This window comes from Sarcophilus harrisii, chromosome 3 (assembly GCF_902635505.1).
Source record: "Sarcophilus harrisii chromosome 3, mSarHar1.11, whole genome shotgun sequence".
Taxonomy (NCBI): Eukaryota; Metazoa; Chordata; class Mammalia; order Dasyuromorphia; family Dasyuridae; genus Sarcophilus; species Sarcophilus harrisii.
In genome coordinates, this window is record NC_045428.1 from 302,839,440 (window position 1) to 302,867,195 (window position 27,756).

General features: G+C 33.0%; 1 protein-coding gene across 9 annotated transcripts in view; it reads left to right on the plus strand.

Annotated features, from left to right (window-relative positions):
- Nucleotides 1–27,756, plus strand: part of STXBP5L (syntaxin binding protein 5 like) — a 397,145-nt gene that overhangs the window by 143,653 nt on the left and 225,736 nt on the right. For all 9 annotated transcript variants that reach the window (XM_031959714.1, XM_031959715.1, XM_031959719.1 and 6 more), the window contains exons 4-6: nucleotides 1,520–1,601; nucleotides 5,048–5,148; nucleotides 16,457–16,591. In XM_031959714.1, coding sequence (XP_031815574.1) covers nucleotides 1,520–1,601; nucleotides 5,048–5,148; nucleotides 16,457–16,591 — 318 coding nt within the window. The remainder of the gene's footprint in view (nucleotides 1–1,519; nucleotides 1,602–5,047; nucleotides 5,149–16,456; nucleotides 16,592–27,756) is intronic.

Here is a 27,756-nt window from a genome sequence, read left to right on the forward strand (position 1 = left end):
TTTCCCCCCATAATCTTCTTGTTTTTCTTTTTTATTTTTTAAGCTTTTCCTCAATATCTCTCATATGATTTTTAAATTAATTAAAGTTCTATAATAACATATATTATAATATTATACATAATATAATTACATATAATAAAAAATTAATTTGAATAATTTTATATATTTTTTTATTTTATGACCCACCTATAAGCTGCCTATTTCTCCACTTATTTAGATTTGCCTTTATTTCAGAAAAAGTGATATTATATTTGTATAATTCCTGTGTATCTTGGTAGATAGATGGCTTACTATCTTATACATTCTGTAATTGTTTTGAAAGGAATTTCACTGTCTTTTTCTGTTGCATTTTGTTGGTTATATATGGTAATGCTGGTTTGCATGAGTTTATTTTATATTCTCTTCTAATGCTAGAGTTATTTTCAATTAATTTATTTAATTGACTTTATATTCATAATCTCTGCAAAAGCAATAATTTTATTTCTTCTTTTTCTTTGATGATATTCTGGGATTTTTTGTTATTTTATTGCTATAGCTAACATATCATTTTATTAAATAACAATACTTATAAATGATATCTTAGTTTCCTCCTGACTTGATTGGAGAGGCCTCTGGTTCTTCTCTGTTACATGCAATTTCTAGCCTTGGTATTATATAATGATTTACCATATTAAGGAATATCCATTTATTCCCACAATTCTTAGTACTTTTTAAAAGAACTGGGTGATATATTAGAAGTTTTTATTGTTGATATAATCCTGTGATATTGATATTTTATTATTATTATCTATTTTGTTTATAGTTTTCCTAATACTACACCAATTTTGTGTTGTTGTATAAATACTACTGGGCATAGTGTATAGTGTATAGTGCTATGTCTCTGTAGTCTCTTTATTGAAACTTTATTAAAATTTTTTTCATCAACATAGACATATTAGCCTGTAGTTTTTTTTTCCTAATTTTTTTCTTCCTAGTTTAGGTTTTAAGACAGTACCACAAAAAGAATTGTGTAGGATCCCATTTCCTGTTTGTTTGTTTTTTTCAGTTTATATACTATTAGAACCTACTGTTCTTTGAAGTTTGATTCACTTGTAAATCCACCAGGTCTTATTTGTTATTAAGTATTTCTTTTGGAGTTCATATAGGGGAAGTTCAATTTCATATTCTGAAATAGGTATTCATTTAAATTCCAATTGCATAATCTTTACCTCCCCTCATATTAATCTCAAATTGAAATTTATTGTAGATTGCTAGGATAAACTGAAATATTTTTAGAAAAAATTCACTAAAAGAAAATTGAAGTAGACTTAGACTGTGCTACTCAAATCTCTCATTATTTTTACTCATATCATGCATGTAATTTAATTAGAATGAATGAAAGTTAATGTTTTATTTTGTTTTTTAATAAAAATTAGAATATTTTAAAAGTAAAAATTAATTAATTACAGAATAGATTGTTTTGTAAATTTTTGCTGATCTTGCTAATAATTTTCAGAATCCTTAACTTTGACTATAACAGATTGGGCAGGCCTGGTGTTGATTGTTATTGCCAACATGAAAGTGGTGCAGCAGTACTGCAGCTTCAGTTTTTAATAAATGAGGTAAGAATTCGTTGACTGTAAGTATATAACTTTGTCCAAATTTACATTATCTAGTTAATTATAAAGGATTTTTTGGAAAAAAAGCTTTTCATAACATTTTCAGGAATGTGTATTGTGCCTAAAGCCAGTTGCCTTTGTATTAATTAACTCTTTATATTTTAAGATAAATAGAATCAAAGTAACTGAAGTTTTGTTGAACATTTAGGTTATATTTAGATCCAGGCATTTAAGTACCATACAGAGAAAGTAGTTACGTAGGAATTGATTCATTTATTGTCTCTAACCTAATGGTAGCTTATCATCCAGCTCTCATATTCTCTTAGACTATTTAATCTCTTATCTACCTAAGAAATCAATTACCTTTTCAATAATCTCCATAGCTTCCCTCTTTTGAGTCTGTATATCCATATATTTCTGAATCTGTGCATATCAATGTTTATATTTTCATAGATGTCATAAAAAATGAATGTCCCTTATTAATGGGTATAGGTTACCATTGCTAAACCAATGCCAGACAAGAAACACAAATCACTGACTTTCCCAAGCAAATGATAAGTGGTTTCAGCAATATTAACAGTTGAAAGAAGGGGGATGTTTAACCTTGAGAAGACTGAGTATCATCATAACCATATTTGAATATTTGATAGATTATCATGGAGAAACATATTTTTGTAACTCTAGAGGGCACAAGTGGGACCTAGGATATGTCCACGGCCAAACTTCAATGTAATGTAAAGAATAAATTTTGACTAGGTAGAGCAAATCAAAATGGAATGTGGTACCTTATGAAATAGTAAGTTTCTTACCATTGAAATTATTCATTCAAACTTGATACTATAATGTGCATTCTTTTCTGAGGTAGGAAAATAGACTAAATGACTTCCAAGGTCTCTTCTGGTATACTTATCCTTTGATTCCATGATTTCTGTGTTGGATTCCTCCTGCTGCTGCATTGTCTTCCATTTATATGAATTACATCGAAATGATTTCCTGAGCACCTTCTTTTGGTGTGATAGCTCTAATTTTGCCCACTTATTCAATTTTTCCAAATTATCCAGTGGCCATATGGTCATTTCATTCATTTTGGATATAAAAAGAAAAAAAGTGCAAATTCTCATTTAATCAATAATTTTAACTCTGTCAGCAAGGATTATACTTGCACACACTGACTTGCCAAAGCAAGAGAGTCCTTCATGTAAGGCACATTCATGTTACATGAAGGTGACAACCACATCTATGTCACAAAGTGATAAACCACAGTGATCCTTTTCTGTCTCCCAGAGTGATTCACTCACATGTGTTATATCAATATCTTTCTTAATTTGACTGGGAGGTCATTTTTACTAAGCCTATATTCACTGTAATCCATGTTTTGTTCTAATCTTTTCCTGCTTTCCAATAGAAAGCTATTTTTAATTCTGAACAGTCCCAGTTTGTCTAGTAAGGTATTAACCAGTTTCTGGAAAGTAGTCCTGTTTCTGAAATGCAGCATGACTCTTTGCTGATCATATTGATGCTGCTTCCCTCTACTATCATCTTAGTAAGCTCCTGTTGCTGCTTATACAGTCAAGTCAAGTGCTGTTGATTATTTCCCATTGATGCAGATTGTTAGTGTCAGAAATGGAATTTGAATCCAGGTCTTATCATAAAGATGTCTCTAACTTATTTGTAATCAAAATCTAGGAGTCATATCCTTTGATATTCCACAGGCAAAATGATGCAATGTTAGACATGTAAAAATTGTTTTATTAAGAATTCTTTCATTAAACTGTACTTGGAATCAGGTCACAAATCTAGAATTGGGAAGTACCAGAAATCATCTTGTCCAACCTTGTCATTTTTACAGATGAATAAATTAGGGCAAGTTTAAGTGACTTGTCTAAGGTCATATAGGCAGTTTCAAAGACAAGTTTTCTGGCTCTACTGCCACTGTCCTATTGGAGGAACCATTGGAAAAGGACATATACATACATATATATACCCACATATACATACACACATATATACATATATATATAATTAAATGTCTATATATTGAAATTTCTCTTTACATATAATTTTATTTATTGATTTAAATATATTTCATATATTAAATATGTATGCCAAATTATACAAATCTATATTTAAATCTATATATAAATTTGTAAAGAATAGAATACTTTATGTTTTAAAACACACATCCTTTTCCCATAATGAATCTCCCTTGGATTATAAAAATAGTGAAACTTGTGTTAAAGTTTCTTATGTTACAGCAAAAAGACATATCCTATCTATGTAGGTAATAAAGAGTTTAATCTTATCTTTATTGTTTCAGTTTTAAAAATTGTATTTAAATAGTTATCCAAAGTATGATAGAAAAAATAAAACAAAAAGTTTTAAAAACAGATTAAATATATTCTTTTCTTTTTTGAGAAATAGCACTGCTAATAATTTTTTTTTATTTTAAGAATGGTTCTTCCTATCTCATCTACATTGTATGGACAGTGGCATCCAATCTCACTCTTAATTTGTCTGAAAACTTTGACCTGTTCCCTTTCTGATGTGAGCCAAATAACTTATGCTCCTACCTGCACTCAGTCCCAGGGACTCACTATATAGCTGCTAGATTTAACATGAGCATCACATCATCTTTAGCCCCACTGCAGCTCAGTGTTCTTGTAAACTTGAGCTCAAGTAAACTGCCAGTACCAGCATCCTCAGTAGCAGGAATTACACATATATGTCACTATATTCAACAAGAATCTTAATAGAAAGAAGGATGCAGCCTTTTTCCTCCTATTTATTAGTGTGTAGGCTTAGCTGGGTTTAAACTGACTTAGTGTCAGTTTATTGGGAGATACATTCAATCCTGTCGTGCTGCATAGTCACTGGCTTGGTTTATTTATGAAAATTTCAGCTTTATTCTCCATGCTTATTGCAGCAAAATAGGACTATGGGAACTTGTCAATGCCCCTCTTCAAATGTTACCTTTCAGAACTGTATCTACCTATATTCCAGATATAATTCAAATATTGCAGAGCATAGCAGTTGTGCTACCTCCATTATTTGTACATTAACATGAAACAGTAGGAAAATATCTAGTGTAGAAACCTGTGTTCAAATTCTACCTTTGACACTATGTGGCCTTATACAAATCACTTAATTTTTTCAGTTCTTCAGCTGTAAAATGTGTATAATTTCTGTAATAACTTCAAGACCAAATGAAAGGTACTTTGAAAACATCACAGCACCATGTCAATTCCAGCTATTATTATTCTTAATAATTATCATAATTAATTTTAATTTTTATCCTACTCCATATGTCTTAAAAGGTCATGTTGACAAAATGACATTACTGACTAAAAAGTAAAAAGTTCAGTAAATCATCTGTTAGTTTATGTTGTTTGATAAGCCTTAAAGGTTAATTGATTATTCACCATTATTTTATATCTTCTTTTTTGATGCAGGGTGCTTTGGTCAGTGCAAGTTCAGATGAAACACTTCATTTATGGAACCTTAGGCAAAAACGGCCAGCCATTCTACATTCTCTTAAATTTAACCGAGAACGGTAAGGATACATGAACAATTACAGATATTTCATAGTCTATATCAGAAATTATTTTAGAAACAAACTTCAGGCCAATCTTTTTGTAGATCTCTTGAAAAATGAGATATAGGTACTCTTTTCAGTGGTTCATATCTTAGTTCATCTGTTTGCTATTCTATGTAACTTTCTTGTCCATGTCTTTCTGCAAGTCCACCACAAGGTGCACGATTTGGTTCATTTGAATCTTCAGACTCTTATTCTGGTCACTACTTCGGATATTAATCCCATTAATTGGAATTCCCCTATTAGTGGAAAGAGCTATTTATGAAGTGGGAGTACTGGAATGCTTCATATGACTCTTTTATATAAAGATTATCTTAGTATTGACCCAAAGTATTTAGAACCAAAACTATTAGTTGAATTCAGTTTTTTGGCATGTGCCTTGAAATTTATAATAATATTGTTATTTTTGGCGTAACTTTAACCTATGTTAAATGTTACCAAAGTGGTAAGTGAAAAGATGGATATTAGAGAAATGATTTTCTATTTAAACTAGTTAGTAATTGTTAATTGTATTATTAGTAGTAACAGTACAATAGGACTTTCAATTAGAATTCAATATTATAGACTATCTGAGATTACTACTGTGTAAAATGACATCTAAATAAGTAGTAAAGGTAAAACTCGAATTCAGGTCTCTTGAGTCTTATGCTACATTTCTTCTATAATTCTTTGTTACCATTTGGTAGAAATCATCCCTTTTTTACCCTCCTATGAGTATAGAAATCATCTGGGAAATGGAGTTTTAATGGTGCACTGGAAAAAGTTCTGGTCTTGAAGTGAAGTTTTGACTTATTTTGATGTGCTGTGTAGCCTTGAGCAAATCAGTTACCTTATACAGTACTCTTATTCCCAGTAAAGGTAATATTATTATCTTGGTATTCTTTGCAAAATTGTGAAAAGGCAATTTTTAAGTTAGAAAATAACATTAATGTGAGTTATCATCATTAAAGTGATGATATGATAGTATGATAGAAAAAATAAAACAAAAAGCTTTAAAAACAGATTAAATATATTCTTTTCTTTTTTGAGAAATAGCACTGCTAATAAATTTTTTTTTAATTTTAAGAATGGTTCTTCCTTAGGCAGTATCTCCAATTCTATTCTATTTGTAAAGAGACAGATAACCTTCTTGTTATGGAATAGTTATTGTTGTTTTGTTGATCAGTTGTGTCTGATTCTTGGTGTCATCTTAGCAGCATATGAGAATGGTTTTGCCATTTTCTTCTACAGCTCATTTTACAGATAAGGAAACTGAAGCAAACAGGGTTAAGCGACTTGTCAAGGATCAAACTGCTAGTGTCTGAGACCAGATTTGAACTTAGGTCCTCCAGACTGCAGGGCTGATGCTCTAGCCACTGAGTCACTTAACTGCCCCAATGATATACTTAGGTGAATTTAAATCTAGTTGAATGATTGCATCCACAAAGTGGGCATTAATAGTTTGATATCCCAATGGAGAGAGAGACATTCAGAGAAGTACCCCAGGGATTTGTGTTTGTCTTTTAAATCCCCTGAAATTTTAATTCTTTAGAATTAATGTTCCATGATTCAGATCTATAGCACCACTGAAAAAAATATTGATATTAAAAAGATGTTTTGTGTCTTATTCATGGAATGTGCTATATGGTTTCCAAATGTGGTATGATCCACTGTCTTTCTCCTATTAATATCTGGACCAAGCTCAATGTCCTCTGCAAAAACAAAATAAAACAAAAAACCCAAAACAACAAATTATATGTGTGTATGTATATGTCTCTATTATCTATTTATGTACTGTTTAATGTGCTACTCATCCTACTGTGTATCAAATCAGGAAAATTGTCTTCTATAGATTCTTAGGCCAATCTCTTTTGAGTCATTGTTGTACTGTATCTCATGCAATTAGTACTAGTCATCCAAAAGCAGGAGCACCTCTAGGACTTCACTATCTCTAGGGATTCCCTTTGCTGTTTGGATTCTGTACAAGACATTCTTTATGAGAGTAGAGAATACCTATGACTAGCTTGTTTGTTTTATTGCTTAGGCTTTTGTTGATCATCATAGAATTGTTGAAAAAATATCTCTGTAATTGTTTCTAGCAAAGAATATTACATGATCTTAACATATACAAGGAGATGCCATTTTAAGGCTATAATTATCTCTGCAGAATGAAATCCTCAAAATAAATTAAATATACAGTAAACACAATGGATATAATCTTGTGTTCTTTCTGGATTTCAATCAATTCTGTGCCTATGGAGGTGTAGTCTACTATAGAAAACCATTCACAAAAGCCTACTTTTTTTCTTCTCATATTTTCATCAGTTACCCTAGATACACATATAGATAATTTTCATAAAGATTATATATATAATGTTTTCAATTACTTTTCAACACCTATTTTCCTTTATTTAAGCTGATGTGATTATTATATTGCTACCTATACTTTTTTCCTATTTGAAATCCTTTCTCCTCTCATCTCTTCTCTTCAAATTATATTAATCCTTTAAAACTATTATCAAATACCACATTTTTCTGAATCTTCTCCAACCCACTTTCCTCATGTCCCTTTTCTTTTACTGTGAGCTTATGTAAACTAGTAGAATTCTTGTAGTTTTTAACCACATAGTTTAGGAAAATAATTTTTAACATTTTTTATGTCATGGACTCTTTTGGCAGGATGATAAAGTCAAGATATTCTTCACAGAAGAATGTTTATAAATTCATAAAACAAAATGCATACAATTACAAAAGAAACCACATTATGAATATATGAACACATAGTTATCAAAATATCTGGGGGAGAAAACAAGTGAATAATCCCCAAGTTAAGACTCCCTGTTTTGGAAATTATTGTTACATTGCAGTTTTCTCTTTTTGTTGTTAATTCTTTCTCCCAAACCAGCTGATAAATTCTACAAGGGAAGGGATTGTGTTACATTTCTTTTGTGGGTCACCTTTCCCACACACAAAAGCACAAAATGCTTTTATTCTTGGTGTACAGACTGTGCTCAACAGAAATTTTATTGATTATCATAATTCCATAGGGAAGGAATTTTGTCAATTTTATATTTTTTCAGTATGTATTTCACGGATTTTTGTTTTCCATTGTTTTTCCATTTCTGTTATGCTATACAGACACATGAAATGATTGCAATGTTACTAACATACTGGGGGTCTCTCTTTTGCTATAATGCTTGCAAACAAAAAGCATTCCTCCATTTCTCTCCACACAATGTCCCATATCCAAATGGGATGTGGAAAATGTAATTTCCAAAAACTCTGTGATCAAATATTGAGAGTTGAACTATGAATCAGAAAGTTTTAATTTCATCCAACTCTACCCCAATTTACTGTGTGGCCATGGACATGTTTATGCCTGAAGTTCTTCATCTGCAAAATGACTATAATAATCTTCTTTCCTATTCATTTCACAGTATGAGAAGTAATGATTCCTAAATCCAGCCCAGTTCCTAAAATCACAGAGGGTTGCCCCCTGTGAATTGAGATGAGGATAGAGCATTCATCTCCTTTCCTGCAGAATTATTAAGAAAAGAATTCTCTGCCTTTCCTAGGTTGGAGAACATGTTATAGTGTCCTGTGGAGCTGAAGGGAGAAAATTAGTATGATTATGTGCAAAATGCCTTTGATTCCTTTGGAGAAAGGTGCTGTATAAATCTGAATGATTTTATTTTTAGAACAACAATGGTCTTTATTCATTTATAATGATAGTAATACTCTTATGGGTCTAATACTTTACAAAGATCTGTTTATTAGGATTAAAAACTGGTGATGTAACTCGTACCTCAAATTTTTACCAAAAAGAAAATTTTTTAATCTTGAAGTTGAAAAGAATTTTAGAACTGTTCTAGTCCATTTTCCCTTTGAATTAAGAATGTTCCCTATCCTCCTTACTATTCTTGACAAGCTTTCAAGTCTCTGTTTGACCATTTGTTGTGATGAAAAGTCCACAAATTCACAAACTCAGACAATTTTACCTTTGAAAATATAGTACTGCTGAAAACCATTTGCTCATATTACCCAGAAATTTGTTTTTCTGTATTGATTACAGTACTTCCCTTTGGAAATCCATTCTACAATTTCTTGTTCACTTGATTTCCCTTCAGATAATTCACAACAATAATTATATACCAGGGGCAGCTAGATAGTACAGGGAATAAAGCAATAGCCATCAAGTTAGGATGAACCTGGATTCAAATTCAGTCTCAAACACTTAACAAAAACAAAACAAAACAAAACAAAACAAAAACAAAAACCACTCACTAGTTGTGTGACTTTATACAAGTTACTTAACCCCAATTGCCTTGCCAAAAGCAAGAATCATCCCACAAATATTTATGGGATAAATATACTTGTTTTCCTTAACTGATGATCTTTATGTGATGTTGCTTGATGCTTCCCCATCCTGATCACCTTTCTCTAAATGTTTATATAATGTATTTAGGTTTTATCTAATTAGTACAAAATAAAATAAGACTACTCTTTCCCTTATTCTATTCATGAAACTGACTTATTTACAATATTGACCCTTATTATACATACAGTTAAATGAAAACCTTGATTTTTTTTTCACTTAAACTGTTGAGATAGGTGTCCATCGTTTTGTATTTATACAAATGATATTTTTAATTAAGTGAAGGAATTTAGATTCATCCCCATTACATTTTGTCTTGTCTGTTTAAACCCATCAGTTCAGTTGATTGATATATTTGTGAGTTCTCCTTCTTTCTTCATTTATTAGCTTTACATCCTAGTTTTTATCAACCAGAAATGATAAACACATCGTCTATATTTCAATCTGATCAAATAATCAACAAATAAATCATTGATAAAAATACTAAGTAAGTCAAGAGCCTGGGATAGAGCTATATAAGGCACCCCTCTATAAGTCACTCTACAGGATAACATTCACTATTGAATAATTTTTATGTTTAGAGATATGTAGTAGACTTGGAGAATCAAACTGGGGGATCGCTAGGGCTGGAAAAAGGAGGAATCATGTAAAGGAGTAGTGAGATGTAGGGGTGAAGAGGTATATTGAGACTAAATAATGAAGGACTTTGAGTGTAACTAATTTATTCTCTACAAAGCACTGAAGATTTTTGACTTGCAAGGTGACAGTAGCATACATCAAGTTATTTTCATTATGAGAAATCCCCAGTCAAGAACTGTGAAGACTGGATATAAACAAAGTGATTTTTGAGCTGTAGTATAAAAGTGCTTGGTTAATCCTTAAAACCTTTATTTGTAGATGCTTGGGAGGAATTGGTATGACTATCCTTGATCAACAAATTCAGTGATTAGCTTAGTGAGAGAGCATGATATAGAGGAGAGAGTACTAGAATAGAAGTTATAAGCTAGAGTTCTAGCCCTTTGCTGCTTGCTAATTGTGTTCATTAGGAGAAAGTCTCAGAACCTCTTTGAGTATCTTTCATTTCTTCTATCTCTCTTTCATTATGATGTGTGTTCTACTTTCTTCACATGGTAGCAATTATTTCTGTTTTGGCCAGAAACCCCAGTCCTAAATTTTCTCCATCAGTTGTGGCTGAGTAAGTATATTATTCTTATAAGTACTTACAAACCCAGAGGAGAATTATATAAGTTGTGTTGTGATTAAGTGCACTTACCAAAGCAGGAATGCCTTGTAAAATGTGTATTTTACAATGCATTTGGATTATGTAGCCATCTGTAAAAGGGATTAGTTGGAAATCAGTTACTATATCCTCTACTTATGGTCAGAACTTGCTAAACAAGATAAAGTCCCTCATTGAGAAAGGATGGACTATATAAGATGTGAGGAGACAATTGGGAAGGGAAGTATTCTTCTTCCATCATTGACTCAATGTCCACAGAGGAGTGGGTTTGAGCTATGAGACAAGCTGTCATTCAAACAATATAAGCTGAGGGAATCCTCTCTACACAATTACAGTTATTTTCAGTTGGTCATGTCTACCTTTGAAGGAAGTTTTTGAACTCTGCCTAACATATACCATAGAAACATGCTAGGAGTAGTTGCTGAAAGAGGAAGAAAAATTCAGGTTATTATTGGAGAGTCCTAGGAAACTACCCTCAAATATTCTATGCATCTTGATGATGCAGTAGTCCAAGATTTATAATACTCAAAAGCTTGTGGTGCTGCATAGTGAGGTTGGTATATCTGAATACACAGAGTGTATTTATGTTAAGTTCTAAACTTTTTCAAGAAGAGATGTTTCCAATTTGTTCAGAGATTAGTCTACTATAGATAATAGTGATCAAAGGATCATTAGCTGTAGAGCCCATCATGAACCATACTACAGGTGACTCAAATAGGCGCTACATCCCAACCTACTATTTATTGCAGCTAAGTCTACCTGACTGACAGAAACAAGGAAGATTTCTTGTTCTAAATTTGGTTATAATCCTTAATTCATTTCCCAAGGCTTTAACTTTATTTCATGATCAAAAGATCTTCTCCTACAAGAAAAGGGTTATACTTAAGAGAAAATGGGAATAGTCTAAACAGGACTTTAAAGTTTATAAATATTTATTTCCTAATATTTTCAGCTGGACCAAAAAATGTTTCTTATATGCTTCTACAGTAACTGTATGAAGTAAAAAAAAAAGTCATGTCATTTTAAAAATAGAATGGGAGCTACACTTTAAAACTTGGCTAGGAGGTGATTTTGTAATCAAACGGATAAAAATAATTACAAATGACAAAAAGTCCATTTTAATTACACAAAATTAAAAAAATTATTGACAAAATCAGTGCCACTAGAGGAGAAACTTTTGAGTGGGAAAAATTTGTGCTTCAAATAGCTCATATAAAAATTCAAGATCTCTACGGAATTAATAGGTGGTCAAAAGATAAGTACATTGAGTGTTCAAAAGAAGAGTTATAAACAACCATATGAAAAAATGCTTCACATCACTAATAGGAAAATGAATATAAAGTAAATTTGCTTAAAGGTTTCACTTTATGCCTAGCAAATTGGCAGAGATGATTAAAAAATTAGTGTTGGCAGACTATGTATAAAAAGACATAATATGGTCTTGCCAGTGGAGCTGTGAACTGGTGCAGCTGTTCTAGAGAACAATTTGTAATTATTAGAGAAAAATCACTAAACTATTCATACTTTCAACCCAGCAAGTACAGTATTAGGTAGATACCTGAAGGAGATAACCAACATTAAGAAAAACCTCTTTTTTACCAAAATATTTATAGTAGCGTCCACAAACCAGGCAAGTCAACTTTTTGAAGCAACAAGGTAAGATAGCAAGAGAGAGCGAGAGAGAGCGCGCGCAAGAGAGAGAGAGAGAGAGAGAGAGCGCACAGCATGTGCCAGCTGCCACTTCTGCCACTTTAACCCCTGCTTCTTTCAGACTCCCTTGGAGACCATGCAGAACACTGAACTCAAGATCCCTGATACGAACAGGACCCTGAGACTACTGAATTTTATTTCAGCCTGCCTCTGTAGCTATCCCTTAAAATAACATCTCTTAAGGGGCTGAAACTAGGTAGCTGCCTCTGCTGGTAGCCTGTGTTGCTTCATCAGCCATAGCTACTAAAAATCCAGAAAACAAAGTTCTCACTTTCAAAGTCTTTGGCCATTGAATGTGGTTTTAGTAAAGATAAATAATATTTTAAAAGATACCTTATCATCTGCTTTTCTATTCCATCTATCAAGGACCAATGGACTGCTTGTATTTGAATTTTACAGAAAATCTTCTATATGTATTATAACCCTCATGAGATTGGGGCATTCTTGCATCCTTGAGAGCAAAAATTGTTAAGAGTTTTCTCTTTTTATCCTTGTCATTCAGTACTCAATGCTTTGCATATTGTAAATACTTAAGATTTTTTTTATTCCTTCATTTGTGGCAACAATTAAAAGAAGTGATTATTCATGGAATGGAGAGTGACTGAACAAATTGTGATATATGAATCTAATGTAATATGATTGTATCACCAGAAACATTAGATATGTCAATCTAGAGAAAACTGGGAATATCTGTATGACTTGATATAGAACAAAGAAAATAGAACTATACACAATTACAGTGATAATATAAATGAAAACAATTTAAAAATGCAACTGAACTCAGGAAAATGCAGTGCTTAATATCTCTTATCAGAGAGGTGGGAAAATATAATTGCCAAATGTTGTATGTCAGGTATGGTAGCTAGGTGGCACAGTGAACAGAGTTCTGAAATTAGAAAGCTTTGGTTTATGGAATTATAGATTGGAACTCTCACAAGGACATGTTTAGAACCTAGCCAAAACTTGTTGTGGCTTTCAGAGTATAGTGACCTATGTAGAATGCAAGCCCAAGGAAATAGGCAAACTGGAGTTAATATACAAATCACCTTTGACCAACTAGCAGGTTAAGGTCAGTGTGCAAATGTTTTAGCACAGATTAATTGCTCTCTCCTTCACTCTGCTTGTCTTCTCTGGCTCTGACTCTAGCTGAGGCTCCCAGTTTGTATGCTCTCTTATAATTACATTATCATGGGTGTGAATCTTGTAGAACTATATTAAGTACTAAATACATGTACTGAACTAAAGAACTATTAATCACCATGCTAAACTAGATAACTATTGTCTTTATCAATTCCACTGACTTAGCACCTTGTAAGAATCCTTCTTTCAAGTTCAGAGTTCTGGCCCATAACATCTCCTGCTTTCTTTTGTTTAGAACATAGGTGGTCATGTCCTCCCAGACTCCTCAGGGAGGTGAGAACCCTAAAAAGGAGGTGATCACGCCTTCCCTGACTCCTCAAAAAAGGGGTGAAAACACCAAAAAAGGAGGTGATCATGCCCTTCCTGATGTCTCAGGAAGGGAGATGAATACCAAAGGCAAATGGGGAATCGAACCAGATTAGCGGGTTTCTGAAGGGTCTAACTTGCAACAGGTATACATAAATCTATCAAAATGGGAGGTATTACATAACAAACAACATGAATCAACATGAGGAATTATACATGTCCATAAGTCTCTCATTTCTCTGGGTCAGTCTGCATTTTGAGGCCCAGTAGAAGCCCTTGTTGCATTTTGGACATAGGATTTTGGATTTTGTTCTCTAATCGTGTCTTCTCACTCTATCTCTTTGCCTACATTGAGCTTTCAGATGCCCTACTTTACCACATTGATGAGTCTCTCTCTGGAAGTCCCTTGCCAAGAGGGACCCTGTCTTCCCACGTTCTGCATCATAGCCTGAGTATAAAAGGCACTTGTGCCCACTGTGGCACAGAGTCTTATGATCTCTTCTAAAGAAGCATCTTTGTGGAGTCCCAGAATAATTCTTCTACAAACCTCATTAACATTTTCTTTAGCAAGTTGTCTTATTATTCCTGTTGCTGCATTTTCTCCAATGGTTCTTGGTGGTTTTCTGGAAGTCTCTGAACAACTTTCCTTTCAGCAGATTAATCACCACAAGAATAGCCAGGTGTTAAAGTCCAAATCCTTTATTTTCTCCTTCATAATCTAGTTTCCTTGCCTGGGGCCCGGGCTAGCTTTCTTAGAGACCTTCCAGAGTCTTGATTTCAGTGGAGAAGCTAAGTAGGAGAGGCCTACTACCATGGTGCTGACTAAAGGTGGAATGAATCTCTCTCCTTGGCTGTGACTAACCTGAGTATCTATATATTTCTTTATATATAGTGCAGGGAATTCTAAAATTTCTCACACTATAATAAATTTAATTTATACTATTAAATGGTTAAAAACAGAATAATTATTTGAATAAATTAGCATGGAGGAAGGATTACATAAAAGTGTGATCAAGGTTATTTTTCCAAATGTACAATTTAAAAAAGAAAAAAAAACCCTTAATTATTAAGGTTGTAGGAACACTAATTGGCCACCATGTGAAGTTATCTATGTTAAAATGTTTTAACCAAGGTGATAAGACCTTGAAAATAAAAGATACTTCTATTTTGGTCATAAATGATTAGGCTGGAAACACTTATCAATTAGCAGTGCTCTAAAACTTATGGATGTTGGAGCCAGAGTAGTTAGATGATAACTTAATAACTCAGCTTAGAATAATGGGACTGCCTAGTGAATCAACCAGAATGTATTTGCAGTCAAGGCCAATGATGCAACCATGCATCGCTTTAGCTCATTTGGATATTCATAATCATATAATGGGGTACAAAGAATTTAATTCTGGATACATTTTGTATTCAGTTGTAATAAGGGTCATATGTCATTTTATATCAATAACTTCAGTTTTTCTGATAATCCCAGTTCTAGGCATACCATAGCAAGTAATGGTTTCAGAAACTAGTTCACTTCAGTCAAGATTTACCCATGGTTAAACAGCAAAAAAGATTCTACCCATAACCAACAAAGTACATCATTAGGATCTATAAAGTAATAACTAACATAAGCAAAAATAATTCTGTCACAGGGCTTGACTGACATCTCCAAGACTAGCTTTCAGGTCCTTTGGAGACAGTCATTTCATCCCATCATCAGAGTTCTGTTCTCATGATACACTTTTCCCTTGAAAATAAGGGCCAAGACTCTGGAGTTGACTTACCCTAGTATGAGTGAATCTGAGAATGACACTATTATTTGGGCCACCCTCTTCCTTCCTATTGTATCTAGGGTTAGACTATGTTCTATAGCAATATTTCCTTCCCTACTGTATCCATTATTCTGACAGTCCTCTGGGCCATAACCCCCTTTATCCCTCATCACTTCTTGTAATCTCCTCTCAATTTCAATGGAATTCAATATAGGTTTTAACTATAGTTATTTGTTGCTTGTTTTAGGTTTAAATGCAAGTGTCAGGAATCATTCATTAATTCCACAAATATTTCATCCATTAAATAACATAGTAAGGGAGATAGTTTCACATATCTGGAAATTTGGTATAATTAAGGCATAGTGATAACCTCTTAGTGAATTCTGAAATTTAAATATTTTATGTGGATTTAATTTTGACTTGAAGTTAATGCTACAAAAATCAAAATTTTTCAGTAATATTGTTGTAACACTGCTCTTATGTCGATATTCTCTAGTGATTTAATGTTACTGTGGTAATAGTCAATGTTATTTTTGAGGCGGGAACTTTTACATTTCTGTTATACAAAGTATTAAGCATTTTGTATTCGATTCTAATATACTGAAATTAAATAATACCTTTCTCCAAGGAATAAGGCATGCTAACATTTTGATTTAAAAAAAATTAAATAATAGTTACCTATAATTTTATAAAACTGTGATATCAAAGAAAGTTAGAATTCAGATATTTCAATTGAAGTTTTCTTTCTTTCAGAATTACTTACTGTCATCTACCTTTCCAGAGTAAATGGCTCTATGTTGGAACAGAAAGAGGAAATACACACATTGTAAATATTGAATCTTTCATTCTTTCTGGATATGTTATCATGTGGAACAAAGCAATTGAACTGTAAGTTGAATTTTAATATTTTTTGTCAATTTGGGCATTTCTTTCTGTGCTTATAGATTTAATTTACTTACATAACATTCCATGCTTTTTGAAACTTTCATAGGTACCTTTTGGTGTAATCAAGGTAATGCAGGAAGTCCTTGAGTAAAATAAAACTCTGATGTCTTATTGTGGTATTGAAAAGATACTAGATTCTCAAATGTCATTCAAGTAGATGCAAATACTCTTGAGGGTCTCACCAAGCTGGAAAAATTTTGAGGGTGGTCCTTATAATGGATTTTATATTTGATATCCAAGGACCAACTTCACCGCATTCAAAGAGTCTCATTACCAAACATTTAGTTTCCAGCTAATTCAGTTTTGGGTTTTTTAGCCATTTGCAACTATTAAAGAACCACATATTAAAAGAGAGCTTATACTCTCTATTGGTGAATGATGAAATGATGAAATTGCAGATTTTTAAGTAAAAAGGAATAAACAGGTTCAGAAAAAAATCTAAAATGAATTATTAAAGTAATGTAGATAACATTTAGAAAGAGACTCTTTATCAAACTAATCTGTTTCATTTTTTCCTGTGGTTACTGATTTTTTAAAGCTCATGTTTTCACATCCCTAACCACTATCCATCCTTTCCCTTCTTCCTTTTTCTTTAGTTCTGTTGAATGAGTCCCTATATTCCAGGTCACCCAGAATTGTTATCTCAGAGTCATCCTTTCCTCTATGACTACCACTATTGTGTGTAACCTCAGAGCTTCTTGCCCCCAATACTGTTATAACCTCCTCATTTCCAGTTTTCCTCTTATATACAGGTGTTCTAATGATGCCATTTGTCTTTTCAAAGACCTTCAGTGGTCCTCTGTTATTTATAGAAAAATAATACCAACTTCTCAGTCTGTCTTTTAGGGATCTCTATAATTGGGGTCATTTACCTCTGCAACCCTTCTTCATCACACACTCTGATTCCCAGAATGAGTCTCTGTTTATTGACAATGGTTGTTTCCTGTGCTTCAGATGTTCTTGCCCCTGACTTTCAAATCATTCTCTTCCTCAAGTTCTTATTCCACCTCCTCTGTGAAGCTTTCTGCAATTTTTGTTAGTGACTTCTCCTTTTTAAAATTATTTTGTATTTGACCCTTATCTCCTGTAGGCTCATTTGATGGACATAGACCATAAAAAATTTGGAATAAGAAAAATAAAAGGACCAAAATGTCTATTCCCTTTGACCCAGTGATTCCACTGTTACGCAGGTATACCAAAGATTTTATTGACAAAATACACAGAAATAAAGCCAGGAAAATAATGTATATAGGGACTATTACAATAACAACAAAAATGGAAAGAATAGCAACCATGAGCAGTAATGAACTGAACCAGCTACGCCCAGTGAAAGAACTCTGGGAGATGACTAAAAACCATTACATTGAATTCCCAATCCCCATATTTATGCCCACCTGCATTTTTTATTTCCTTCACAAGCTAATTGTACAATATTTCAGAGTCTGATTCTTTTTGTACAGCAAAATAATGGTTTGGTCATGTATACTTATTGTGTATCTAATTTATATTTAAATATATTTAACATCTACTGGTCATCCTGCCATCTGGGGGAGGGGGTGGGGGGTAAGAGGTGAAAAATTGGAACAAGAGGTTTGGCAATTGTTAATGCTGTAAAGTTACCCATACATATAACCTGTAAATAAAAGGCTATTAAATAAAATAAAATTAAAAAAAAAAGAAAAGAAAATTACAGTGTAACAAAATTAAAAAAAAAAAAAAGAATAGCAACCATGGGCAAAAAAAAAAAAAAATCCAAGGTAAATGTTGCATAGTTATAAAGAATAAGCTTGATCACAAAAGAGATATATAAGAAGAGATCCCCCCCTTTCTTTTGTTTACATGAGTGTAGAATTTTTAATATAATATCATCCCCCCATATACTAGTCAATTTTGTTGATTTGTTTTTCTTTCTCTTTTAAAAAAAAATCCTTTACAATAACAGCTGCCTAGGAGTTGAGAAAGAGATATAGAAAGAAATCTAGACAAAGGAAAAGTATATATATATATATATATATATATATATAATTTTTAAAAAATCTATCTAAAAATAGTTCCTTGAAGGCAGGTACTGTTTCAATTGTGTCTTAATGTCTCAAACATCTAATATTGTGCCTTGCACATAATAAACACTTAATAAATGTTTGTTGACTCTAATTGAATTACATTATTAAACCTTCATATCAGAAAAATGCTATAAACCTAGTTTACCTGGATTTTAGCTGAGTATATGACAGTCTCTTGTGATGGATAAGATATAGATATGTAGTAAAATTGGTGGATTTGGAACTTGTTCATTGGTCATACTACCAAAAAGCATTGATTAATGGATCAGTGTCAACCTAGAAGAATATTTCTTTTTTTTTTTTTATTTAATAGCCTTTTATTTACAGGATATATGCATGGGTAACTTTACAGCATTAACAATTGCCAAACCTCTTGTTCCAATTTTTCACCTCTTACCCCCCACCCCCCTCCCCCAGATGGCAGGATGACCAGTAGATGTTAAATATATTAAAATATAAATTAGATACACAATAAGTATACATGACCAAAACGTTATTTTGCTGTACAAAAAGAATCAGACTCTGAAATATTGTACAGTAGGCTTGTGAAGGAAATCAAAAATGCAGGTGTGCATAAATATAGGGATTGGGAATTCAATGTAATGGTTTTTAGTCATCTCCCAGAGTTCTTTCTCTGGGCATAGCTGGTTCAGTTCATTACTGCTCCATTGGAAATGATTTGGTTGATCTCGTTGCTGAGGATGGCCTGGTCCATCAGAACTGGTCATCATATAGTATTGTTGTTGAAGTATATAATGATCTCCTGGTCCTGCTCATTTCACTCAGCATCAGTTCGTGTAAGTCTCTCCAGGCCTTTCTGAAATTATCCTGTTGGTCATTTCTTACAGAACAGTAATATTCCATAATATTCATATACCACAATTTATTCAGCCATTCTCCAACTGATGGACATCCATTCAGCTTCCAGTTTTTAGCCACTACAAAAAGGGCTGCCACAAACATTCGTGCACATACAGGTCCCTTTTCCTTCTTTATAATCTCTTTGGGATATAATCCCAGTAGTAACACTGCTGGATCAAAGGGTATGCACAGTTTGATAACTTTTTGAGCATAGTTCCAAACTACTCTCCAAAATGGTTAGATTCGTTCACAACTCCACCAACAATGCATCAATGTCCCAGATTTCCCGCATCCCCTCCAACAATCATCATTATTTTTTCCTGTCATCTTAGCCAATCTGACAGGTGTATAGTGGTATCTTAGAGTTGTCTTAATTTGCATTTCTCTGATTAATAATGACTTGGAGCATCTTTTCATATGACTAGAAATAGTTTCAATTTCTCTAGAAGAATATTTCTTGTGAAGTTCTTTAAGACCTAATAATTGGCCTTGTTCTATTTACTATTTTTAACATTGGATAAAGATATGATTGGCATGCTTGTCACATTTGGGGAGATCACAAAGTTTACTTTTATATTTATATTTTGCCAGTTGCATGTAAAACAATTTTTAAAATTTGTTTTTAAAACTTTGAGTTCCAGATTCTCTCCCTTCTTTCCCACCCCCAACCCTCTTTAAGAAGTCACATGAAGTGATGCAAAACATTTCTGTAAAAGTCATATTGTGAAAGAAAACATAGATCTCTACCCTTCCCCTCAAAAAAGCCATAACTAAAATAAAGTTTAAAGAGTGTTGATCTGTATTCAGACAAAATCAGTTTCTGCAGATTATTGTATTACTGAGAATAGCAAAGTCATTCATAGCTGATTGTCCCACAATGTTGATATTACTTTGTACACAGTACATTTCACTTTGATTGAGTTCATGGAGAACTTTCCAGGTTTTTCTGAGAGCATCCATCTTGTCATTTCCCATTGAATGATAATATTCCATCATAATCACATACTGCCACTCCCCAATTGCTGGATATTCCCTCAGTTTCCAATTCTTTGCATTGAGAAGACAGAAGCAAAAAGTATTTTTGTATATAAAAATCCTTTTCCTTTTGTTTTTTAATCTCTTTTGAGATTCATGCCTAGTAGTGGTATTGTTGGGTCAAAGGATGTGAATGATTTTATAGCCCTTTGGGCATAGTTCATATCTTTTTATCATGTATCAATTGGAAAATAGCTCTTATTTTTTAAAATAAATTTGTCTCAGTTTTCTGATACATTTGAGAAATGAGGCCTTCATTACAGGCCTCAACATAATTTTTAATGGAATGCTGGATATATCTCTCTTTCCTTAGCCACACTCCTGGAAAAAAAATTGCCACCACCTTAATGCTTCCATTTCTTCTCTTTCCACATACTTCTTGGTCCCTTACATTCTGGTTTCCAAATGCATCATTCAACAAAAATTATTCTATTCTCTCTAAAGTGGCCAATAATCACCTAACTGCCAAATTAAAAACTTGCCCCAGCCATCTTCCAGCTCCAGCCCAATAGAACCTTATGCTTCTGGATCTTTTAAACTTACAAAGTCTCTTTCAAACTAGGATGTGTCTAGCTAGGCTACTCATTTATCTAATATCAGGAAAGAGAAAACACAAAAAGTAATAAAAGGCAGACAGTTAGAACTTGTCTCGTTGCATCCTCCTCACAGTGTCTGCTATATGGTCAAGCTCACCATTATATAAGCCTGGACAAGGACTTATATTTTCTAACTTACTAGAGTCATTACAATGTCACCTAGGGAATCATAGCATGAGAGCCCCAGCCAAAAGTTATCTTCTCCTTTAATTACTGAAGTGTTCAAACCCTTTTCACTTTCATGGGTCAGATTGACAATCAAAAAGATCATTCTGGGTTTACTATATAATATAACAATTAAAACCTTTAAGCACTAAGCCACCCCAGGACTGAAAGTAGCCAGAAAGTTTGTTGTTCTCTAGTGACCCAAGTGATATTACTTTGTTCTTGGAGTTCCTAGAAATTTCCAAGAGGAGCTCTGGGCCTATTTAAACTATCAATTTTTTAAAATAAAGGCAATCCCCCAGATTCAAAACTTTGGAGCCATTCTCAACTCTTCCCTTCTGTCCATCATGTAATCATGTAATAGCTTCCTAATTAGGCTCTTACCTCTTCAAACCATTCTTCAAAAAGCTGTCTGAGTAATATTCTGAGTAATATTCCCTACAGTACATGTTTGCTTATTTTCCTGCCTTTTTTGTGACTTAAAGTTGAGCTTTACTTCTGTGGTTTAGGGGGCACTGTCCCGTGTATCTTGCACTGGGGGCCAGGCTTTCTGCACTGAGGACCCCTGGGTTAGTAAATGGTTTGCCTCCTGCATTGGGTTGGTCCAGACTAATTGTTCCTGCTGTTCTGGGGTTTCCAGGGTTAGCAGATTGCCAGCTGCATTAGGGCTGAAAGTCTCAAAGCTGGCCTGTTGTGCCACTGACCTGCTAAGCTAAGACCATGGACATGAGTTGCTGATCTATGCTGTAGCTTAGACCCTCCTACTGGCTTTCCCAGACACTCCCTGTGCTGGGTTGTATTCCCCTTTTAACCAAGTGAGATAGACCTTCTCTGAAGTCCTTCTAAGTTATCTTGGGCTGGAAAATTCTTTTATTTTAATTTTTTGTGGGTTGTGTCATTTCAAAATTCATTTCAAGATTTGATTTAATGTTGTTTTTAGGGAAACTAGGAAGAGCTCAGTCAACTTCCTGGCTTTTTTCTGCCATCTTGACTCTGCTTCTCCTACATTTCACTGAGAAACTGCCCAGTCAAGAACTTTCAGTGGCTTCTATTATGTTTAGGATAAAAATCTAAATTTCTCTGTTTGATCATTTAATATTCTTCATAATCTGGCTTCCCTTTCTAGGCTTCCTTCATATTATTTCCTCTTCAAACACTTTGAACCAAATCAACTGACTTGTTGATCCCCAGCCTTGGAATTCCATTTCCTTCTGCAGTGCCTGTGTATTCTCCCCTCCCCCCACTCATATCACATCCTTCAACAAGCCTTTCCTATCCTACTACCTTAGTACTTAGGGTTTTCTCCTTCCTCAGATTATTGGATATATGCTTATATATCCAATATATATATACTTATATGTATATATACTATTTATATATATGTATACTTATGTATTTTATATATACTGTTGCCTATGCTCATATGTTGCATCTGCCAGGATTGTATATTCCTTTAGGGCAGGGTCTGTTTTCCTTTTTGTTTTTGACTACCTAGCACCTGACTCAGTGCCTTCGGAATATCTAATAAATAATTATTGGATTGGATTTTCAGTTGTAATAGGACTTGGAATAGACTTTGAGCACCTAGGGATTCTTCTATGGATCAAGAAAGCAAGGAAATAAGGCTTTTGTGGAAGTTTCTCTAGTTAGGACAAAAATTAAGGTTTTATTATCTGCCATTGCTGTAAAGTAATAGGAATAGTTACACAATTCACAGATGAAAACTAATCTAATTGCTTTATGTTACATTTAGTATAGGTACTTTCAATGTGAGTAGGGAGTGAGCTATGATGTGAACCCACCTTTAGATTTATAAAGTAATCGAAAATACATAAGTCATTAGATCCAAATTGTTGGAATATACTAGATTTGGAAAAGAGGTTACCATCATTATTTTCACTCTTACTAGTGATAAGAAGTCTTTGCTGTACTACTTAAATGTGAACATATAAAAATCCTAAATGTGAGTTTCTTTAAAAAAAGAAATCTAAGACCACATATTTTTTTAAATATCTTGATGAATCTTCAAATAAGGAAAATGTCCTCTGAATTTGAATTGAATTTGTATGATATATGGTATTTGTAATGGCTACAATCTTTTTGTTAATTCCACGAGAAGATGAATATCAAAGCCAATAATATAATTTTAGGATAAATTTCTTCTGAGTGAATATTTTGTTATTTGATTTTTCTATTATTGTAATGATAAATTTGCATACCTTTAAAAAAGTATCTGATTAAAATTTTACTGTGTAATGTGGGTAAGATAATACGTTTTAGAGAGTAATCATTTTTATGGATCTTTGGACATTCTATGAACAAAAATTAGGAAATTATTTAGATAAGTGTGCCCTTCACTTCAATTCATTCCTTGTCTACTTTTTTACATATTCCTCCTTTATTCTTTTAACTTATTCTTATTATTCTCTCCTATCTTGGAATAATTAATTATGATTCTCATAGCTGTATCTTATATAATCAGTCCCACCAGGACTTTTCTTTTAAGTATGATGACAAAAAGTGGAGTATCATAGCTCTAGAGTTTGGTCTGCGAATGAAAGTGGATAGAAAAATTTTCAGATCCAAGTACATCTCTGACATAGATTTAAGAATTAATCCTACTTGATGCAGTTTATTTATAATCCTTATTTTTAATGCTGTCTCCATCCATATAATTTAAGATGTAACAGAAGTATGTCACTTGTTCTTTTTCCTATCTTTTAGCTGGAATGTTTATGTCCTATTGACATACATCAAAGTCTTTTCTAATTCACATAGCCAGAAGAGGCAGATTACTTTAAAAAAAAAAAAATGTGTTATCTTTCATGCTAACCACTGATTAGGGGTCTGAATTGATATCCAAAAGGTATCCATAGATCCCCTTCTATCAATTTCAAATATTCAACTATATCTCCATGAGATGATTGATTTCTCTTGATGTTTACTAACTCACACTACAGTCAGGTTCCCCTCTATACTGAAGCTCCATCTTACTGAATTATGGGTAGCAAATTGTGGGTAGTAAATATTGGGTAAGGATTAAAGGCTGGAAAAGCTAGGGCAAGACTTGTTGTATCTAGCAGGTGTATAAAATCATAGTGAGGCTATGTTAAAAGTAGGTATAGAATCAAGTCTAATTAATAGACAAGAACAGGATAAATACCGGAAGATAGAACAAGACAGAAGTTGTCAAATCTAGTAAGAATTTAAAAAGTATAAAAGTTAAAAGTAAAAGGAAAGTGATGATGTTGATAATGCTAATCATAGCATATATTTATAAAATGCTTTAAAATGTGAAAAGTTCTTTTCATATATTATTTCATTTTGCCCTCAGAAAAACCCAGGGTGTTTTTTTAATAGATAAGGAAACAGGCTTAGAGAGCTTCTGTTCCATGGTCACACACAGCTGGTGTCTGAAGAAGGATTTAAACTCAATTTTTCCTAACTCTATTCACCATGTCATCTCACTGCCTGAAAAGCAAGCAGGAGAATAGATTCAAAGCAGCATTAATATAGAAGATCATTTCTTTACTTCAATCAGGTAGCATTCATGTTCTTGGGAGTATCCAATCCAACTTTATTGAAGACCTGTAGATGGAGAGATCTGGTTGGGATCATTAGTGAAGGGGTAACAAGAAAATCAGAGGACTCTGAACAGATTCCAGCTCCCCTCCAAAGATTTGAAATTTCTGCATTTTGAGCGCTTGATAAGTATTTTCCTAATCTAGCAATTTGAGGTTGGATAGTCAACATTCATTCCCGAGTTTTCAGTATAACATTTCTGTAACTTGGAATTAGAATGCCTACCTTATTTGATCTACAGAGTAATACCTCTGTGTATATATCATAATGTACACACAAACATATACATATATATAATTTATACATAAATATACATTGTATATATGTATGTATAGGTATATGTCAACTGGTAAGACCCAACAAAATATAACTTATGAACAATAAAAATCTTGAAGTTTTACTTTTAAGTGCCAACAACAAAATTTCTGAGGCTTTCTGGAAGTACCTGCAAAATTATTTAATTGAGATAGGATCACAAGCTTTCCTTCAATGCTAATAATATTCTCCTGTTAAGCTTGACTTTTTGATATGGTTAGTGTATATATCTGGTAAACTATGCCCTTATCCCTTCCAAAACTCTATCCAAATATTGTCTTCTTCATGAATCTTAGCTCATCATTGTAATCATGGCAACATCTGATCTATCCACATGTGTGGTGAGTGTGAAAAATCTGTTACTAGTTATTTACTTATTCTTTTGGTTCTATTTTTTGTTTTTATCCTCTTGTGTTCACAAATATCCACTTCTTTCGCCAAAATCTAAGCATCCTCAAGGCACAAACTTGTCTTCCATTTCCTTTTAATCTCACATTATCCTTTTCAATGTTCAGTACCCAGTGGGTACATAAAAATGTCATGGACTAACAAATTATTGATGAACCAGTATTACAATTAGCCATTACATAATGAGCATATTTCTGAAATTATATGCAAACTGTCTGAGCAAGTTGGCAGAATTCCTTTCTATTTCCCAGGCAATTGCTGTCCACTGGTTTGCTTTTAGTTTTCATTTTCAGATATCATTTTCTTTTTAGAGACCTTATTTTTGCCAGTATTTTATATTTTCATTTTAAAAATGCTTTTTTCTGTCCATCAGACAATTATATTTACCCAAACAAATTATTTAGTGTGGTGGATAAAGGGTTGGATTTGGAATCAGCAAGACTTCGTTTCAGATACATATCTGATAGTGTGATCATGGATTAGTCATATAACACCTCTGAACCTTTATTTCCTTGTCTTTAAAATAGAGATAATTATACCCATAGTACATAACCTCACAGAGTTTCTTTGAAAATTGAATTGAATCAGAAACCCTATGGAGTATTATGTGTTTACATGTTTATAAATAATTACAATTAAACATTTTGAAGGCATAATACATAATTTTAATCAGAAGTGATTGCCAAAATTATAAGATGGGAACACAGCCATATTTATAAAGGTCTTTTGCATATTTATTCATCTCTGAATTATTCTATTGCTTCACTTCTCAATTTTAAAAATCATCTTGCTACTTTAATCTTCTTTTCTGCATGAAATCTGATTTTTCAAACTGACTGGCAGATTCTCTGATTAACACTTATTTAGTTGCAGTAAGTGAATAGTAAATCTTTTAAAGTGTATTTGCCATGTTACTTTAAGAGTCCTTAAATATTTCTAGAATTCTTTCAGATGTTGCCATTCTGACATCTTCATACTCTATATCACTTATAAAGAAAAAATTGCTCATTATTTTTCCTGGAATATGGATGATTGCCCATTACACTAGTTGCATTAATGCATAGTACTCATAAAACAAGTATTTCTAGTTTGATCATCGTAGATAATAAAGCTTTATTTTGTTTCATAATCACAGATTGCACCCCTAACTTTGACCTTAGTCTATTTCCTAAATGTCAATCACAGAATCTAAGAATTGGAAAGACCTAAAAGGTCACCAACCATACTGATCAAGAATCCCCTGATTGACTGAAAAACCATTATCAGCATCTACTTCAAGACCTCCAATGAGTAAGAGAACACTGTCTCTAAAGGAAATCACTCTAATGGCTAGTGAATTTTTCTTTACAATGAGTCTAAATCTGCTGCTCTTTTCAAAGAAGTTAGCAATGGTCTTTTATTGTTCAATCCAATGACCTTCCCTCATTCCTCACCTTCCTTGTTCTTTCTGCAGTATTAGATACTTAATTTTTATGTCATTTTAACTTCCAAAAATGTTTTGACATCAATGAAAACATTTCTACTTCTGGAAAAATGATGAAAATGCATGGCTTATTGGATTACCCACTCTAGGTAGCCAGACAGCATAGTAGATAGAGCCCTGGACCTGGAATCAGGAAGATGAGTTCAGTTCCAATTTTAAATGCTTACTAAATATATGATCTGGGTGAGAAAACTAACATTTTTCAGCTTTACTTCTCTCATAATGTTGTTGCAAAGATAAAGTAAGATAATATTTGTAAAACTCTTAATATAGCACCTGACATATACAAGGTACTTAATAAATGCTTATTCTGTTGTTCCATTTCACCATCCCCCTTCTTCAATCCTATTCCCAAACTGCTGAAAAAAAGCTGGAGGAAATTGAACAATGACTTTGAGTAGTTCTGCCACAAATTTGTTAATTTGGATTATGTGACACACCTTTTACTGTTCTCTGAATGGTTCTTTATCATAAGATCAAAGTATCAGTTCCAAATCTTCCCTTTCTCCCCAAGCTAATCCTAACCATTCCCCATTCCCATCTCCTTTTTTCCCCCCTCAGTCAAGAATTTATCTTCAATTTTCTTGGTAAAGTATGGGG